Source organism: Canis lupus, chromosome 1 (assembly GCF_003254725.2).
Source record: "Canis lupus dingo isolate Sandy chromosome 1, ASM325472v2, whole genome shotgun sequence".
Lineage (NCBI taxonomy): Eukaryota > Metazoa > Chordata > Mammalia > Carnivora > Canidae > Canis > Canis lupus.
Genome location: NC_064243.1, coordinates 13,872,779 through 13,892,498, shown reverse-complemented (window position 1 = coordinate 13,892,498; position 19,720 = coordinate 13,872,779). Strand labels below are relative to the sequence as shown.

The 19,720-nt window shown below is 47.6% G+C and overlaps 1 protein-coding gene and 1 pseudogene across 1 annotated transcript in view; both read left to right on the top strand.

Moving 5' to 3' along the window:
* PHLPP1 (PH domain and leucine rich repeat protein phosphatase 1) overlaps positions 1 to 4,152 on the top strand; it is a 207,076-nt gene extending 202,924 nt beyond the window's left edge. Inside the window, 3 exon segments of the mRNA XM_025422101.3 lie at positions 868 to 1,036; positions 1,038 to 1,097; positions 2,059 to 4,152. Of these exon segments, the coding sequence (XP_025277886.3) occupies positions 868 to 1,036; positions 1,038 to 1,097; positions 2,059 to 3,192 (1,363 nt within the window). The 3' untranslated portion in view covers positions 3,193 to 4,152.
* Positions 4,153 to 7,800: 3,648 nt separating this feature from the next.
* LOC112643747 (centromere protein N-like) lies at positions 7,801 to 11,304 on the top strand (annotated as a pseudogene).
* Positions 11,305 to 19,720: the final 8,416 nt, after the last annotated feature.

Genomic DNA, 19,720 nt, shown 5'->3' with positions numbered 1-19,720 from the left:
ACTGTGTCTCCTTGTGCATGACATCCTAACTCATTCAAGTAGGCAGCCTGAGTTTCCATTGCTGGTACCGCTGCTCGCCTAATGTGGATGGCTGATAGGAGCTGACAGTGCCTGCGGTCTGCCCCTATAAACAGAGGAGTCCGTCTTAGCCTTCTTGCTTCTGTGCCACTCGGGATCCGCAGGCGCCTGGGGGTAGTGCCATCCACGGGGCTTGTGAGAGGAGTTCTTGGCTCCTTTTGTCAGAACTTGTAAGTGCTTTGTGTGCTCAGTCTATAGAGTAGGGGTCACGAATAAAAGGGGTATATCACCAGCACTTTGGAGCCTGGTCACTAGAATGTCCTTCCTGTGAATATTCTGGAATAGATAATACTGGTTTAGAAAGTCTTCCCCATATAAGGCAAAAACATGAGTGGTCCAGTAATGAAAGGCTCATCCCAGCAAACATCCTTCTAAAGGAGAAGAGGGTGGCCAGGTCATCTTGAAGTACACCTGTCTGGGGGTGTGGTACAGGTGTACCTGCTGAAGCAAGCCCTTCAGTTCCTTCTGCTTGGAGCAGAGGAGATTTAAAGAGGTGCGTAGGGGGGAAAGTGGCTATTTTCCTGCTGTCCGTGGAGCCTGGGGATAAGGGAGCAGCAGGCTGGATGCAGCAGGCCAAGGGCTCCTTTGGTGGGAAACTGATCCCTAGGTGGGGTTGGGGTCAGATTCCATAAGCCCTTTTCCTTGGAGATACTGAACAGCACTTTGGTGAAAGAGGCCAGTGGACCCTCCAGGCTCTATTTTTCCTCCTAGTCCTGCCCAGGGGCCACTGTTCCTATTAAATTAGCAAAACTGACATGTGACAGGCTGTGTTTGGGTTTGGGATTCCAGGAAACTTGGAACAGCCGGACAGAAACTTGGAGGTGCTGCTGTCCTCTGTCATATCAAGCATGACCCTGTGGACCCAGGAGGATCCTTCACCTTGACCTCTGCTAACGTGGGCAAGTGCCAAACGGTTCTCTGTCGGAACGGGAAGCCGTTGCCTCTGTCCAGATCATACTGTCATGAGCTGTGAAGAAGAACGGAAGAGAATTAAACAGCACAAGGCCATTATCACGGAGGTGAGGAGAGCACGGTTTTCCTCAGAGCGGTGGGGAGGATGGGGCCGGGGTCACGGCAGGATCAGCAAACTTCCAAACTTGTCACAAAGTAAATCCTTTGTCCAAGAGGTCTGAAGGCATCATGCATAGGACAATAAAGCATTTCTCCATGGCCTCCCTGCGTCGGAGGCTATGCCCAGTGCTTCAGGCCCTTAGCTCCTCTGACACGCACAAGCCCCCTCTGTGAAGGTGCTGGTTTGGTGCCCGAGGGTGCCACTCCAGAAGCCACACTGCTGGTACTCAGATCCTGGCTCTGCAGCTGCAGCCTGAACCTGTAAGCCTCTGAGCCTCAGTTTCTCATCAGCAAAGTAGGGACAGTAACGTATCCATCCTGTCTTCCAGGGCCAGTGTATCTGTGTAAGTGTAGCCAGTTGTGATTTTTGGTTCATACCTCCTGTTCCCTTTGAGTAAGGCAGTGAGTGGCTTTTAACCAGGGGTTCTTTTGCACCCCAGCCCACTCCCAGCCCTCTGCGGGGACATTTGGCAATGTCTGAAGACCTTGGTTTTTCACAGCTGAGTGGAGAGTGCTTTGGGCGTGTGGTAGGTAGAGGCAGGGGTGCTGCTCCACATCCCAGTGCCCAGGACGGCTCCCCCAAGGGTACGGCCACACTGTTGAGAAACCCTGGAGTAAGTGTGTCCTAGGGCTTCACACGCTCCTTCAGCCTGGGCCCTCGGAGTTCGCTCTGGTCACTGACTCACGGCAAGATGCCGAGCACACCCTGTGTGCGTGGAAATTGGGGCGGGACGCCAGAGACCTCCCCGCAGCCACGCACCGGCCCCGGGTTCCTAGGTTCCCACAGAGCCGCGCGCAGCCCCGCCACCGCGGTGGAAGCTCACGATGCCCTGGAGGAGATGAGCGAGTCTAGCCAGCCACCCACCTGCGTTAATGTCGATTTGGGGCTCCCCTCCCCTCCCCTTCCAGGACGGCAAGGTGAACGGCGTGACGGAGTCCACGCGCATCCTGGGCTACACCTTCCTGCACCCCAGCGTGGTGCCGCGCCCCCACGTGCAGTCGGTGCCCCTGACCCCCCAGGACGAGTTCTTCATCCTGGGCAGCAAGGGCTTGTGGGACAGCCTGTCCAGCGAGGAGGCGGTGGCCGCCGTGCGCCACGTGCCCGACGCCCTGGCCGCCGCCAAGAAGCTGTGCACCCTGGCCCAGAGCTACGGCTGCCACGACAGCCTGAGCGCCGTGGTGGTGCAGCTCAGCGTCACGGAGGACAGCTTCTGCTGCTGCGAGCTGGGCGCGGGGGGCGCCGGGCCGCCGCCCAGCCCCGGCATCTTCCCGCCGTCCGTCAGCATGGTGATCAAGGACCGGCCGGCCGACGCGCTGGGTGTGCCGTCCTCCAGCAGCGGCATGGCCTCCGAGATGAGCAGCGAGCTGTCCACGTCCGAGATGAGCAGCGAGGTGGGCTCCACGGCCTCGGACGAGCCGCCGTCGGGCGCGCTGGCCGAGAGCAGCCCGGCCTACGCCAGCGAGCCCCGCTGCACGCTGCACCCCGGGGGCCTGGCCAGCGCCTTCCAGCGCCAGCTGTCCAGCGCCACCTTCTCCAGCGCCTTCTCCGACAACGGCCTGGACAGCGACGACGAGGAGCCCATCGAGGGCGTCTTCAGCAACGGCAGCCGCGTGGAGGTCGAGGTGGACATCCACTGCGGCCGCGCCAGGGAGAAGGAGGCGCAGCGCCTGCTGCACGTGCCGGCCGAGGCCAGCGACGAGGGCATCGTCACCAGCGCCAACGAGGACGAGCCGGGGCTGCCCCGGAGGCCGGACGGCGCGGCGGGGACCATCGGGCGGCGCAGGCCCAACGGCTCGGTGGCGCCCCAGGAGAGGAGCCACAACGTGATCGAGGTGGCCGCCGACGCGCCGCTCCGCAAGCCCGGAGGCTACTTCGCGGCGCCGGCCCAGCCGGACCCCGAGGACCAGTTCATCATCCCCCCGGAGCTGGAGGAGGAGGTCAAGGAGATGATGAAGCAGCAGCAGCAGCCTGCGGGCCTGCAGCCGGCGCCAAGGCCGAGCCCCGGGGACCCGCTGCCGGACTACTGTGACACGCCACTATGACCCCCCCGGACGCCCGTTGGCAAATAAACTAACCGAGAAAGAGTCTCCCAGGCTCACGTTAAACCAGGGGTTCACTCCACGCCCTCTCCCACGCCCCCACCCTGTCCTGGCACCTCCTCTGTAGGTTCTCCTTCTGTTGGCCATTTTTAAAAACAATTACCACTTTTCTTCTAGTGATGCTTTACCAATATGATTTGAATTTGTTAACCTCTTCCCCTAACATATCAGATGTGTAAAGACAAAGAACAAAAGGTTTAATATATTACAGAGAAACAGTTAATGATAATGTAATATTTTTTAAAATGGCTTTTTGTTGTTTTGTTTGGAAGGCAGGGCAGGTTGCCAGTGCTAAATGATTTAATAATATTGTAATTCTGTATTTCTTTGGGGGAAAGGCTTTTTTTTTTTTTTTTTTTTTTGTCTTGAAAATGATAGACATTTGTAGAATATGGAGACTAACTCCTAGGAGTTGCTTTACTCTGTCAGGTGACTTAAGTCACTGGGATTCACTAATTTTCTCTGAGAGAACAGTTGATTGAGAAATTTCTATTGTAAATAGCTCAGTGTTGTATAGTGACGCTTCAGATGTTTTGTAGTTTTGGCGTAAGGACACAGCCCACACCACTGACTTTCCTCTTCCTTCCCCTTCCCTTGCCCACCCCGCAGTGTGAAGGCTGAGCAGCCAAGAGCACTTCTGTTCAGATAGGGTGGACCTTAGGCCACTAGAAACAAACCTGCACCCCAGGGGCCTCTGCACCTTTTTTCCTCCTCCCCTGTCCACCGCCCCCCCCAACCCTCCTGACTTTTGCAGACACTTTTTGTGTTCCTTACTGCTGCCACAATCAGCATGATTGTATAGCGTTCAATTAGATCATTTACATACCAAGAGTTATATTAAAGCAGAATGCACAAATGAACATGTCATAATTTTTGTTATAATAAATACAAAATTTACAAGTATTGGACTCATCTGCTTTTGTCCCGGGAGCCAGGTGTGTCTCTAGCAGATCATACCCAACTTGGGTTTGGAATGAATGGGTGTAACTGTGGGGCCACTAGTTTTGTTTAAGGGAAAACACCCACTGGTTAGCCGATGTTGAATGCGCTAATGAAATCAACCCTATGGTTCACAATCTGCAGAGCTGTTCTTAATAGCAGGAAATAGAAAGGCTTCATCACGCAGGGATAGATAGAGGTTGTATAGAGGAGATCCCTGGGGATACTGCTCCCACAAAGCCAAGTTCTTTCCAATTCTCTCAGGGGCCCCTCCACCCACATGAACAGGTTACTAGACCTTTATGTGAAGAGCGAGAGTCAGGAGCGGCTGCCCCCCTCTCCACCGCTCGCAGACAGAACGATGGCACAGTGGGGTCCACCGGGAAATCCGGTTTTGCCAGCTGACGTTGCTGACTGCAGCACCCCCCTTCACCCCAACCCTACATCCCTTGAACCACATGTTAAACATGCTACTAATCATCTCTGTCTCCCATGGACCAGCTTCCCAGTGGTCCCTGGCTAGGTCAGAGCCAGGACAGGGCACATAGCATTTCTCATTGCGTAGACTCAGTGATGGACTGTCTGGCTCTTTCATTGGGAGCAGAAATCAGATGAGCAGACCAGCCTTGCCTTGGTAACATCGGTGCTTCATTCTGGGTCCGGCTACTTGTACACATGCTCTAAGATCATAGAAGAATGAACTCCACCCAGTAAGGGACCAGGCACCAAGGGACAAGACTGCCCAAGCCCAGACAGGAAGCCAAGCCAGCTCAGGCTCCTGCGCCCAGCCCCCAGTGCCTTGCCTTCCTTAGTCTTTGCTCTGCTCCAGAGGGATCAGGGCATACTCAGAAAGCTCCGGAATTTCACAAGAGTGCCTTGTTCACTACAGAAGATGTGGGCTAGTTCCTGGACTTCCTCAGTTCCCCAAGCCCCTGGGCCATACCCAGACTCAACGCTTGCTGCGTGAGTGTGGCCAACTGAGGCAGCAATAATTGGAAGATGCCATGACGGGTCGATCCCACAGCAGCTACTGGTGCCAGGGGCAGCCACTGGGATCGGTGAGTTCCGTGGAAAGACTTAGCTGGTGTCCTAACTTCGGTGGCTGGGGTGGGAGAAGCGGTACAGACTTGGAGCTGGTGTTTTCCTGGGTCCAGTCAGAGCTCACTTCTCCGTTGATTAGATCATGAAGTCCCGCTGAGCACACACCACAGGTGAGGTACCGCAGACAGAAGGGGCAAGGTCTCGTCCTGTAGGAGCTCGGGGTACACAGCTCGTGGATGAAAGATAACGGAGGAGCGCATCTTAGGTGGCCAGACGGGGAGCTGTGCTTCTGGGTCTCCTTGCGCTTGCCTGGGGCTCCCAGTTGGTTTTCTGAGCAGTTTCTTTTCACTTCTGCTCAATGTGGCATCTCATGATACAGGTAGAACTGCTTATAAAACTGTAAAGTGCTTAACACATGAAGGTCCCTGAAGCCAAGGGCTCTCCAGAGTGAGTATGAGAGAGAAGAGCAGCCTCTCCTGCTACATTCCCTGCTTCCTCCAGGAAGGCCAGGGGATTGGGAAAGGGTTAGAGCAGAAGCCTAGCAAGCTTGCAGCCTTGTGGAGACCCAAAAGGGTCCGATGGAAGAACCTAGAAGTTGTTTGGTGTTGGTCAACCACATGCTGCCAGGCGTGTGCCCACGTGTGCCCACTGGCTTTGAAGGGGTCACCCAGGCGCTGGAGCCCAGACACCCAACCTGGCTGACCCGGTTGCTCTTGATTTCTGTTGTCACAGCACCACCTGCTGGTGAGATTGGATTCCTTCTCTATCTTTATCCTTCCTCCACTCTTCCAGAAGAAACAAAGTTCCCTCTGGTTTTCCTAGCCTCCTGATGGTGAGCAACCCCCAACCCACCCACCCCCCCTTTAACCAGCAGGGAAGCTGCAGTAAACCACGTGATGTGCCAGTGTAGATGGGCCTTGGGCCTTGGAAGGTGGGAACCTGACCAGGGGACCTGTCATGAGGTGTAGCCAGAATCCTAGCGTTGCCGGGAGAGCGGAAGTCGGGCTCCAGCATCCATCGGTTCCCCATCCCCCTGATGAAAGAAAGAAAAGTCCACAACGCGTGTCAGATCTTACAGCTCAGCCTCTGAGAATCAGCTCACCGCCCGCTCCGCCCGGTGGGGAGATAAAGACCAGCTCCTGCCCGTGTCGACGCGCATGTGAGCACTCAGTGGAGGACGCTGTGAACTCACCCGCGTGCAGGAGGATTTCTGGTAAGTGTGGGGCTTGTATTGTCTGCCCTGCCTGCCTCCCCCGTGATCAAACCAGGTACGTACTTAAGGCTTTCCTCTCTACGAATTGCTTTACGTAAGTGGAAGTGTCACGGCTGTAAGTGAACTAACAACGATCAGACAAGATAATCGGCAACACAGCAAAAAGTAGCTTTTTAAATTAAAAACCCTTAAGAGGAACATCTGTTGGGATTGTTACAGGTAGCAGAGAGGAAGTAATGGTAGAGAAAATCGGCTTTTCTCCTTTCTTAACCACTGAATTTCTTTTAGTTCCTCCTCCAACATAAATTTTCTGCAAATTTATGCAGATTTTTAATTTCCCTTTTGTCCTTCAGCTATCATGAACCTGTTCATATTACTGCATATTTGAAAGATGACCGTAGAGGGTGTCCCCCACCCCCCATCCCACCCCATAGCAGAATTACAACCAAACTCAGACTGATTTTGGCAAGTCTGTTGCCCTGATCAGTAAGTGAAAGTGTGAACTACACGTCGCAGACAGAGCTTTGGACTGGTAACAGGAAGCAAGCTCCCCAGGCACCGCACACCCTCCTCATTCCCCATGTCCATCCATTCAGCACGTTCAAGAGGCACCGGCATCGAGCCATCACTCCATCCAAGCACTGGACGGCCACACAGGGGCTTGGGTGTAAGGGTGGCTGTGCCAACCACATGGGGTCACCACACTGAGCCTGTGTGAAGGTGGACCATAGACCCTGCATATTGCCCCTTCCTTGGCAGAAGGAAATGAGCAAAGGAATCTCATCTCCTTCCACTTCTAGGCTGTGGGCTAAAGTAGAAAGCCATGCTGTCCCCCGCCCTAAATTTAAGTGCCCCCGAACAAGCACTGCTTTGGTTGGGCTCTGGTTCATGAGTCCCTTTGTTTTATTCCAAATCAGAGACACAGGGTTCTAGCCTCTTCAAAGGGGGAAACAGCAGACAATTTTCTTCTATCTGGTTATAACCAACCAAACCACTCCCATTGTCATTCCTCTATTTCTAGAGAGGTGGAAGTAAAACTGGCTTTACACTAAAGTTATAATGACTTTCTAGTCATTACTGTTACTTGGGTCTTATTCCAAAAACTACTTTACTCTAAATACTAAGCTTATCTATTAAAAAAAAAAAGTCGAAATGAGCACAAAAGTCATTTTCCCAAATGTGGATCCCCTAGACATTGACTTTGTAAACTCATTTATAGGTCATTTGCTGTTCTGGGTCTTAAAGAAAACTACTCCACAATTAACGTTTAAAGGTTCTTAGATCAGTGTTCCGTTTAATCAAAATCTGTGCTGTAAGCCAGCAATAAATCTTGCACACAAAGTAAACTCTATTTGTTTTAGGGCCAAGAATACATTTTAAGAATTGCTGGAATATTCCTTTTCCTAGAACATTTCAGTAGGTTAAATATAGCTCTTCAGGATCCTCAGTCCCACGTGGCAACCCAGGAATGCCCCGAACTCCCCTCCTGCTGGCGCACCAGATCTACAGCTGTGTACAGAGCAATCGCCCTGAAGAGGAGCAGCATCCAGAGGACGATGAGATGACGACGATGGCGAGGCCCTTGAAGGAGTGACAGGAGAGACAGAGACTCAGCAACAAAGGGAACCCCGGGCCCGATGCTCAGAGCTGCAGTGAGGATACTACCAGGGGCCGTGAGCAGACTGCTGTGGAGCCAGGAGAAAAGCCCCAGTATAAACAGGCAATGGAAATAAAAGGGAACCAGACCCAAACCCCCATCAGACAGCTGCCAGGTCAGGGGCTCCGAGGGCCACATTCTGTGGTCTGCTCCCACCTTTGTGCAGAGAAAGGAGCCGGGGCCCTAGCTGGCCTGACACCCAGTGAGCCACCAGTTCCTAGACTCCAGCAGCCCTCTCTATCCCACCAGGAGGACCCCAGATGGCACTCATTACAGCTCCAACCAGCTCCCCAAGGTGGTATACTTTGTACTGGTGTCACCACACTGCTGTCCTGTGTCACTTCAACAGGTCACTCCCCAGAAGTCCCCTGTGCAGAGCACCCTGGAACCCCTGGCCCATGCCCGGCTCACCTCCAGCTGCCCTAGAGTCATCCTGTGCTCAGAGCCCCCTGGACCCCTGGCCCATGCCCACCTCCACTCCAGACACCCTGCTAGGGCAGCCCCTGCATAGAGAGCCCAGAGATCTCCCCCAGGTCCAGCCATACCCCCTACACACCACCTGCATGTAGAGCCCTGGGACCACACAAGGCTCGTGGCTGACTCCCTTCAGCATCCAGCCAGGTCACCCTGTGTGTGGAAAGCCCTGCAGCTGCTCCAGCCCACGCCAACCTCAGTTCCAGCCACACCACCAGGTTAGCCCCGAACAGAGCAATCCCAGACCCCCAGCCTAGGACCACAACAGCTGCAGCCAGCCAGCATCACCAAGCACACGCTGTCTACACAGGGGGCCTCCACACACGATCAACCCATCAAGACTAAGAGAAGTAGCTGTTCCACCTAATTCACAGAAACCAATAGAGAAAGTAGTATAAAATGAGACAGAAAATATACTTCAAAGAATGAGACAAAACCTTAGAAAACCTAAATGAAGTGCAGATAAACAATCTACCAGATAAAGAATTCAAAGTAATGTTCATAAAAATGTTCACCGGGATGGAGAGAAGAGTGGATGAACTCATTGAGAATTTCAACAAAGTGATGGAAAATATTTAAAAACACCAGTTGGGATTGAAGAAAACAGTAACAAATGAAAAATACACTCAAGGGAATCAACAGATTAGAAAATGAAGAACAGATCAACAATCTGGAAGACAAAGTGGTGGAAAGCACCTAAGCAGAACAGAAAAAAAATTTTTTTAAATGAGGATAGGTTAAGGGAGCTCTCGGACAATAGAAAGTGAGCAAACATTTACGTTATAGAGAACCCAGAAGGAGAAGAGAGAGAGAGAAAGGGGCAGAACAATTATTTGAAGACATAACAGCTGAAAACTTCCCTAACCTGGGAAAGGAAACAGACTTCCAAGTTCCAGAAACACAGAGTTTCAAAACAAGATGAACCCAAGAAAGTCTACACTATGACACATAATTATTAAAATGTCAAAGATTAAAGAGAATTTTAAAAGCAGCAAGAGAAGAGACACGCCTGGTGGTGACAGACACACCAAAGAGATGGATGAAACCATTGCCGAGTTTATCAAGAGAACCACATTGAAGATCCCAATGTCTGAAAGATGACAATCCTCCAAGTCTGGGAAATTTATTGATTGATTGATTGATTGATTGTCTGAGAATCAACTGCAGACCATAGACTTCTGGCAAAGAAAGGAATCTCTTGTTCAGGACTGAGTTCTGTTCTGTGAGGAGAAGCAGTGCCAGTCCCCAGGATGCAGCCCTATAAACACCACTCATACTCCACTTCATCGGCACCAAAAGTTTGGGATGTTTTTCAGAGAGTAGAGGACCAGGTGAAGACCTTGATCTTTTTGATATGGAACAAGTCAAAGGTTCATTTGAGACACTTCTTCAGGGAACAGTAGAAAATGTGAGTCTGCTTCCAAGACACTGAGGAGAATGCTGTGTGGGTTCGAGTTGCCTGGGGAACACAGTGGAGCAAGCCAACCCAGTACAGACCTGCTTATGTGGGTGCATTATTCCCAGACTCCCTACACCATCACTTCCTCCTGCCAGCTGAAGAGCAATACACCCCGTCCGTGGCAGGCACTGCCAGTTGCTAGCCAGCACCATATGTTTGTGAAAATGGACCCCAAAGCCGGAATCCGGACTCCCTTAAGCAGTATAACCAGGCCTTTGAAACTGACCCCTCTACCACAGCCCTACAAGAAAGAACCCTTGAGCTGGAAATACACATGGATCAAGGATCATTCATGAAAATGAAATAGAAAAAGAAAGTCCAGAGAGGGACTCAAGAAACTTGGGAGACTATCCTCAACCAAGACTAGAATTTGCACAACAGGAGCTTGAAACAAAAGCTGAGGCACCTCTGGTGCCTAATGAAGTTCCCTAGCCCGCATCTTCTGGAAGCGTTGAAATCCTCAGCACCAGCCAGTACTGCAGATGCACCACTTTCTCCACTGCTCACTTACATGCCCCATAAAGGAATGAATTATATTAAAGTTAGATGTAAATAAGACGAATGTGGTCTTACAAGCACAGCTTATAAACTTGACTATATTGCACACTCACTAGTTAACCACTAGCTGGATGGCTTCTGTTTATAAGCTTGTATTTTAGAAGTTAGTTCTTGATATTGACAGTTGAGAAATGTTCAACACAATTGTTGGGACTGATTCTGTCCTCTTCCACTGTGCACCTCCTTCCTCCATATCCTGCAAAGCATAGCAACTGGGGGCCTTTAAAAAGTGACAAGAGGTCCTTTTCCTGACTCCTCTCTCTCTTTGATCCTGGAGAGATCAGGTTCTAATTGCTTGTTTCTAGGAATTTTGTCTTAAGGCATGAAAAGCAGCAGCAAGAGAAACTATCCCCAACTCAAAACTTCTCTAGAAAGTCATAAAATTGGTCTACCAAAGGGTAGAATTGGGTCCATTAAATTATTGCAGGAGGTGGCATATCAAAGGACTCCTTTATATAAAATCATAGAATATGTTCAAATTTAAGTGATCATCAATACAGACTGCTATGTATTTAGGTGGTTCTATATGAATTAGGTCGATGCAAATGTTCTCAGTGTTCCAATAAAGGCCATGGGGTGTCTGAATGGATAAAAAAGGAAGGTGGGTCAAGGCTACTTTGAAGAGACTCACTTCAGACCTAAAGACACACTTACTGAAAGGGAAAAAGATTCCGTATAAATTGGGGGGTGAGGCAGGGGGAGGAACAAAGATGGAAAAGGGTTTGTGTAGAGTTGATATTAACTTGAATAGCTTAGTAGAATTCTCCAGTGAAACCATCTAGGCCTGGAGATTTCTTTTTGGGGAGTTTTAATGATTTCAATTTCCTTAATAGTTATAGGGCTGTTCAAACAATCTATTTAACATGTGGTGAGTTGTGATAATTTGTGTTTTTCAGGGAATTTGTTCATTTCATCTAAGTGGTCCCATTTAGGTCCCCATTAGGGGTGTTTTTTGGGTTTAGTATTCCCTTATTATCCTTTATCAAAATTTCAATTCAATTAATTAACATACAGTGTATTACTAGTTTCAGAGATAGAGTTCAGTGACTCAGCAGTCTTATGTAACACCCAGTGCTCGTTCCATCATGTGCCCTCCTTAATGCCCATCACCCAGTTTAGCCCATCCCCCCAACCCCCTCCCCTCCAGCAACCCTCAGTTTGTTTCCTATAATTAAGAGTCTCTTATGGCTTGTCTCCCTCTCAGACTTCATCTTGTTTTATTTCCTAATTTATTTAATGGAGTTAGCATTCCCCTGGTACCAAAACCAGACAAAAATAGTGCAAAAAAGAAAACTGCAGACCAATCTCTCTCATGAACTTACATGCAAAAATCCTCAAGAAAATATTAACAAATCCAACCCAGCAATGGATTAAAAAAAATTATACACCATCACCAAGTGGGATAGTCCTTGCAGGTATGCAAAACTGGTTCAACAGTTTTAAAACAATTAATCTACCATATCCACAAGCTAAACAATTATAGGATCTGAAAGGGAAAAAAAAGAGATGGAGTGGCAATACCTATTTGACAAAACAAAGACTGTAGCAAGAGACAAAGTAGGGCATTGCAAAATAAAAGAATCAATCCAACTAGAGGGTACAACAACAAATATCTGCGCACCCAGCATTGGAGCACTTACAACAAAGAAGCTGTTAACAAATGAAAAAGGGAAACATTGGGCAGCCTGGGTGGCTCAGTGGTCACCTTCTGCCCCGGGGGATGATCCTGGAGTCCCGGGATCGAGTCCCACGTCGGGCTCCCTGCATGGAGCTTGCTTCTCCCTCTGCCTGTGTCTTTGCCTCTCTCTCTCTCTCTCTCTGTATCTCATGAATAAATAAAATATTTTTTTTTAAAAAAAGGAAACATTGACAGTGATATAATAATAGCAAAGGACTTTTACATCCCACTGACATCAATCATAGGTCATCCAGGCAGAAAGTAAATAAGGAATCCATGTCCTTCAATGGCACAGTAAACCAGGTTGACTTAATAGATTTATATAAAACATCCCACCCAAAACAACAGAATATACATTTCATTCACATGTACTTGGAACATGGTTTGGGAGAGCTCATATGTTAGGTCTTAAAACAAATCTCAATAAATTTACGACTTAAATCATTTTAAGCATCTTTTCTGAACACAATTGGATGAACCTAGAAATCAATTACAAGAAAAAAAACCTTGAAAACCACAAACATGTGAACTAAACAAAGAGTCAATGAAGAAACCAAAAAGGAAATTTTAGAATACATGGAGAAAAATGAAAATGAAAACATAATCCAAAGATCTTTGGGATGTAGCAAAAGCAGTTCTGAGAGGGAAATTTATACCAACACAGGTGTATCTAAAGAAAAAAGAAATATCTAAATCTAACCTACACACCTAAAAAACTAGAAAAAGAACAAAGCCCAAAGTTAGTAGGAAGAAAATAATAAAGATCAGAAGTTAAATGAGGGATCCCTGGGTGGCGCAGCGGTTTAGCGCCTGCCTTGGCCCAGGGCGCGATCCTGGAGACCTGGGATCAATTCCCACATCGGGCTCCCGGTGCATGGAGCCTGCTTCTCCCTCTGCCTGTGTCTCTGCCTCTCTCTCTCTCTGTGTGACTATTATAAATAAATAAATAAAAAATTAAAAAAAAAAGAAGTTAAATGAAAGAGACTAAAAAAGACAATAGAAACCATCAACAGAACCAAAGAGCTGGTTCTTTGGAAAGATAAAATTGATAGCCAGACTCATCAAGTGGAGAAAAAGAAAAAAGAAAAAAGGACACCAAATCAGAAATCAGAGTTGTAACCACCAGCATCACAGAACTAGGAAAGACTTCTATGAAAAATTACATTATCAACAAAGTGGCCAACCTAGAAGAAATGGATACATTCCTAGAAACATATAATCATCCAAAACAGAATCAGGGGAAAAATAGAAAATCTGAATAGAGTGATTAAGTCATGAAATTGAGTCCGTAATCAAATAAATCCCAATAATGAAAGAACATTCATAGGTCAATTGTACCAAACATTTGTTTTTTTTTAAAGATTTATTTATTTATTTATTTATGATAGACATAGAGACAGAGAGGCACAGAGACACAGGAGGAGGGAGAAGCAGGCTCCATGCCAGGAGCCCGATATGGGACTCGATCCCGGGACTCCAGGATCGCGCCCTGGGCCAAAGGCAGGCGCCAAACCGCTGAGCCACCCAGGGATTAAATGTATCAAACATTTAAAGAAGAGTTAATACCTATTAACTTAATATTCCAAAAGCATTCCAAAAATAAAAAAGGAAAGAAAGCTTCCAAATACATCCTACAAGGACAGCATTACCCCATGCCAAAACCAGACAAAGACACTACAAAAAATGAAACTATGGGCCAATATCTCTGATGAACATCAATTCAAAAATCCGTTACAAAATATTAACAAACCACATTCAACCAATACATTAAAAGGATTGTTCACGACAGTCAGTGGGATTTTGAGGATGCAAGAATGGTTCAATATCCACAAAAATCAACATGATGTACCATATTAAAAAGACAAATATTATGTGACCATCTCAATAGATGCAGAAAAAGCATTTGACAAAATTCAACATTCACTGATGACAAAAAAACTCAAAGCCCAAATGTGACAAACCCACAGCTAATGTACTCTATAAAGAAAAACAGAGATTTTCCACTAAGATCAGAAACAAGACAAGAGTGTCCAGTCTTGCCACTTTTATTTAAACAGCACTGGAAGTCCTAGCCATAGCAATCAGACAAGAAATAAAAGGCATCCAAACTGGGAAGAAGTAAAACTATTTGCAGGTGACATGATATTATATATAGACAACCCTAAGTACTCTACCAAAAACCACTAAAACTGTTAAATGAATAAAGTTACAGAATCCAAAATCTACAGATATCTATGGCATTCCCAAATACTGATAATGAAGCAGGAGAAAGTGAAAGTAAGAAAACAATCCCATTTATCACTGCACCAAAAACAATACATAGGAATAAACTTAACCAGAGAGGCAAAAGACCCGTACTCTGAAAACTATAAAACCCTGATTAAAGAAATTCAAGACAATACAAAGAAATGGAAAGACATTCCATGTTCATGGATTGGAAGAACAAATATTGTTAAGATGTTTATACTACCCAAAGCAATTTATGTATTCAATGCAATCCCTATCAAAATTCCAATCACATTTTTCACAGAACTACAACAAACAATCCTAAAATAGGTATAGAACCACAAAGGATCTCAAATAGCCAAAGCAACCTGGAAAAATAAAAACAAAATGGGAGGGATCACAGTTCCAGATTTAAGGTTACTACGAAGCAGTAGTAATTAAAAGAGCATGGTATACTAGCATAAAAATAAACAGAGCAATAGAACAGAATAGAAAGCCCAGAAATCTACAGTTATATGGTCAATTAATATCCAACAAAGGGAGAATGAATATCCAATGGGAAAAAAGAAAGTCTCTTCAACAAATAGTGTTGGGAACATCAGATGACTACATGCAAAAGAATGAAACTAGACATCTTTCTTTCACCATACACAAAAATAAACTCAAAATGGATTAAAGACCTAAGTGTGAGACCTTCCAAAATTCATAAAAATTGTTAAGAACACAGAGCAACATCAGCCATAGCAACATCTTTCTAAGATCTAAGGCCTCCTGAGGCAAGGGAAATAAAAGCAAAAATAAAACTATTGGGACTACATCACAATAAAAAGCTTCTGCACAGCAATGGAAACAATCAACAAAACTAAAAGACAACCTGCTGAATTGAAGAAGGTATTTGCAAATGACATATCTGATAAAGGGTTAGTATCCAAAATATATAAAGAACTGATACAACTCAACACCCCAAACCAAGTAATCAAATTAAAAATGACCAGAAGAGAGGCACCTGGATAGCTCGGTTGTTGGGCATCTGGCTCCTGGTTTTAGCTCAGTTTATGATTTCATAGGTCAGGAAATCGAGACCCACATCAGGCTCCATGTTCAGCAGGGAGTCTGCTCAGTGATTCTCTCCCTCTGCCCCTCCCCCGACTCTAAAATAAACCTTTTTTTTTTTTTAACAAAATGAGGAGACATGAACAGATATTTCTCCAAAGACGACATCCAGATGGCCAACGGTCACATGCAAAGATGTTCAACATCACTCCTAATCAGAGAAATGCAAATGAAAACACAAGGAGATACCACTTCCCACCTGTCAGAAAGACTAAAATCAAAACCATGAGAGAAAATGAATGTTGGTGAGGATGTGGAGAAAAAGGAGCCCTCTTGCACTTTGGGTGGGAATGAAAAACTGGTGCAGCCAATGTGGAAGACAGTATGGACTTTCCTCAAAAAGTCAAAAAGAGAACGACCCTGGGACCCAGTAATGGCACTACTGAATATTTATCCCCAAAATATAAAAACACTAATACAAAGGGACACATGCGCCCTTAAGGTTTGTTTTGCAGCCCTGTTTCAGTAGCCAGACTATGCGAGCAGCTCAAGTGCCCATCAGTCAATGAATGCGTAAGGAGACGTAGTAGATGTATATGAGGGCCAGCCAGCAAAGGAATGAAATCTGGCCATTTGCAACACCATGGGTGGAGTTAGGATCAAGCTAGTGAAGTAAGTCAGAGAAAGACAAAGACCAAATGATTTCACTCATACATGGAATTTAAGAAACAAAACAAATGAGCAAAGAAAAAAGAGACAAGCCAAGGAGACTCCTGAATATGGAGAACACACTGATGGTCACCAGAGGGGAGGTGGGGGGCGGGGATGGGGACTAAAGAGTACGCTTAGCAAGAGAAGTTCCCCCTTTATTTTCTTTCAAGGGGAAAAATTAAGTTCAAATGTGGTGATTGTAAAAAAAAAAAATTTTTTTTTAATTGCTCATTGAAATGTGGGTCACATCCCTGCCTCCCTTGCTTTTTCCTGAGGAGCTGAAGCCACCATGTCTCACAGGTAAGCCTCAGAGGGTTTTTCCTGGAAGCCTCATTAGGCCTGCGTTATAACCCTGTCTCCATATAGCTCGCATAGGATTTTCATGGCCCGTTCTGATGAGTCCTCTACTTCTCCACCTGAAATTCCGTGGTGAGATTCCTTGGATCATAGTGTGTGGGGTTTTGTCCTTGTCTCATCTCCATTAGCGGTACCTGCTCCAGGGGATGAGGCGGCGGGTGGCGGGAAGAGCAAGGGCAGAGGGCTGCCTTGTCCTCTTTCCCCCCTTCTTCCCCCCTCCTTCCCCCTTCCCCCCTTCTTTCTCCCTTCTTCCCCTCTCCTTCCCCCTTCCTTCCCCCTTCTTCCTCCTTCCTTCCCCCTCCTTCCCCTTTCTTCCTCCTCCTCCCTCTCTCCTTCCCCCTTCCTTCCCCCCTCTTCCTCCTCCTTCCCCCCTCTTCCCTTCCTTCCTCCTCCTTCCTTCCCCCCTCCTTCCCCTTTCCTTCCTCCTCCTTCCCCCTCCCTCCTCCTTCCCCTCTCCTTCCCGCTGGAGCTCCAAAGACCAAGGCTCCCTGACCCCCTTCCCAAGCTGCCGAGCACCTGCTGAGCGGCCCCACCCCCTTGCTGGGCACCTACACGGTGTCTCCGTCTCTTTCCTGGCACTTCTCCCAGCCCCGAAGTGTGTACACGCGGCTCCCCTTGAACGATGTGAAAACGGACACACACACACCACCACCACCCCCGTTCCGGATGCTGTGGCCCTCCTGGCTCTCCCTCCCCTAGATCCCGGCCCGGGCACGGCCCCGCCACCCCCACATCACCCTCCCGGCCCGGGCCGTCTAGCACCCTTAGCACCGCGGCCTGGGCGTGGCTCAGCAGGGTCACGGGAGGCCGCAGGACCCACTGCCAGGGACTGTGTGTGGCCTTTAGGGACGCTTGCTGCACACCGCTGAGGGCCCCGGAGATCCAACCCTCTTCCCCCGCCCCACCTCCCACCTCCCTCCCACACCCCCAACCCGGCCTCCCACCTCCCAGGGTACCTGCACCACAAACCCAGTGTGCCCCGAGCCCGACAGTGGCAGAAGCTGCCATGTGTCCTCAAATCCTGTCAACTCTACTTCCTAAACCCTCCTGACTAGAGACATTGAATAAAAAACAATTTTTTTTAATGAAGACAATTATTTCAGATGTTAAAAATAAAAACAAAGGAAATAGAAGCAGGTATAGGGATAAAGACTATTTCACCTAGATTAGATTAAGAAGAAGACATGGAGTTCTGGTCCAATGGCAATGCAGGAAGGCCCTGCACACCCCCCTCCCCAGACAGCGTAGGTACTGCTACTGCTTGGGCCACTGCTACTGCTCGGACCACTCGCCCTGAAGAGCTGAGGCCTAGCAGTTGCTGCACAAAGATAAAGGGACCATGTAGAGTACAGCAGACACCCTAATGAAGGGGCCCTCTGCCCCCATCCTGTCACTGCAGGGAGAAGGGATAGTACTGAGGGTCTGTGAGCAGATGCATCTGCTGTGGGGCACAGAAAAAGCCTCATGTTAAAAGTACAACCAAAATATAAAGCAACCACACCTGTAACCCTGCCAAACATTGGGAGAGCTACTGGAACACTCTCCAGGTCACGGGCTGGCAGGCACCATGGTTACCACCTTGACAGTGTAGATAGGAGCAGGGGATATGTGCCATAAGTAGCCTGGGTGCCTCTGGGAGCACTCAGCCCACTCCTGCCCTAGAAGCCCTGGGACACAGAAAAGCATGTGCAATTTAAAGAACAACTGGAATATAAAAAAAAGATGCAGTCCTAGAGCTCTGCCAAATGGCAGGGGAACTGCTGGAACCCTCTTCGGGTCCAAGGAGCTGGCAAGCAACAGAGCTTACAGTCCCCCCTCCACTTTGTTAGGGCAGACACGAGCAAGCTTTGTGCGCCCTTGCTGGTCTACTGTGTCAGTAAATGCTGGGACCCACACCAGCCACAGCTGCTCAACTGGGACAGCCCCGGTGTGGTTCACACATGGACACCACTGGTCAGCAATCACCACAGCACCAGAGATCTTACCAAAATGACATAGGTGCAACGAGCCCAAGAATATTCCAAGCCTTCCCCTGCCAAGGTACCCTGTGTAAGTATCCCAGGAGCCTTGGCTTGCACCCACTTCAGCTTCAGCTGTCTGGCCAGTGTGCCCTTTGAGAAGAGAGCCAGAGGAACACCCTGACCCATGCCCACAGCAGCTCCTGTCTGTCCCCCAGGTCAGCCCCAGCATGGAGTGCCTTAGGACACCTAGCCCATGACAGCCACAGCTCCAGCCTGCCAAATTCACTAGGCACACAGTGTACACAGGGGACAATGATATTCAAGTCATTCCTTCAAGCTTAGAAATAGCTGTTCCACCCAATTCATAGAAAAGCACAAAGTTAAACAAAATGAAGAAACAGGAATGTGTTCCAAATGAAATATCAAGACAAATCTCAGGAAAGAAAAAACCTATCAGATAGGTTGCTTATGTCCATTTCATTTAAAGAATTCAAATTAATGTTCATAAGGATGCTCACAGGACTGGAGAGAAAAGTAGATGAACTCAGTGAGAACTTCAACAAAGAGATGAAAAGTATTTTAAAAAATAACCAAAGAATTCAATAACCGGAATGAAAAATATGCTTAGAAGAAATGAACACTATTAGAGGGCGCAGAAGGATGGATCAGTGACCTGGAAGACAAAGTGGTAGAAAGCATCCAAGCTGAATGATGAAAAGAAAAAAGAATTTTTTTTAAAGAAAAAATTTCAAAAAGGAGGATATGTTAAGGGATCTCTTGGACAACACCAGTGAACAAACATTTTGATTATAGGGGTCCCAGAAGAAAAGGGGAATGGGGCAGGAAAATTATTTCCAGACAGAATAGCTGAAAATTTTCCTAACCGGGGGAAAGACATCCAGGGTCAGCAAACAGAATTTCAAACAAGATGAACCAAAGGGGGTACACACCTTCTGATGCAAAAAATAAAAATGTTGAAGATTAAAGATAAAAGAGAATTTTCAAAGCAGCAAGAGAGGAGTAACTAGTTACATACAAGGAAAACCCCATAAGGTTTTCAGCTGATTTTTCGACAGAAACTTTGACTATATTATGCTTGTACTTTCTGGCCTCCAAAGTGCTGAAAGTGAAAAACAACAACAAA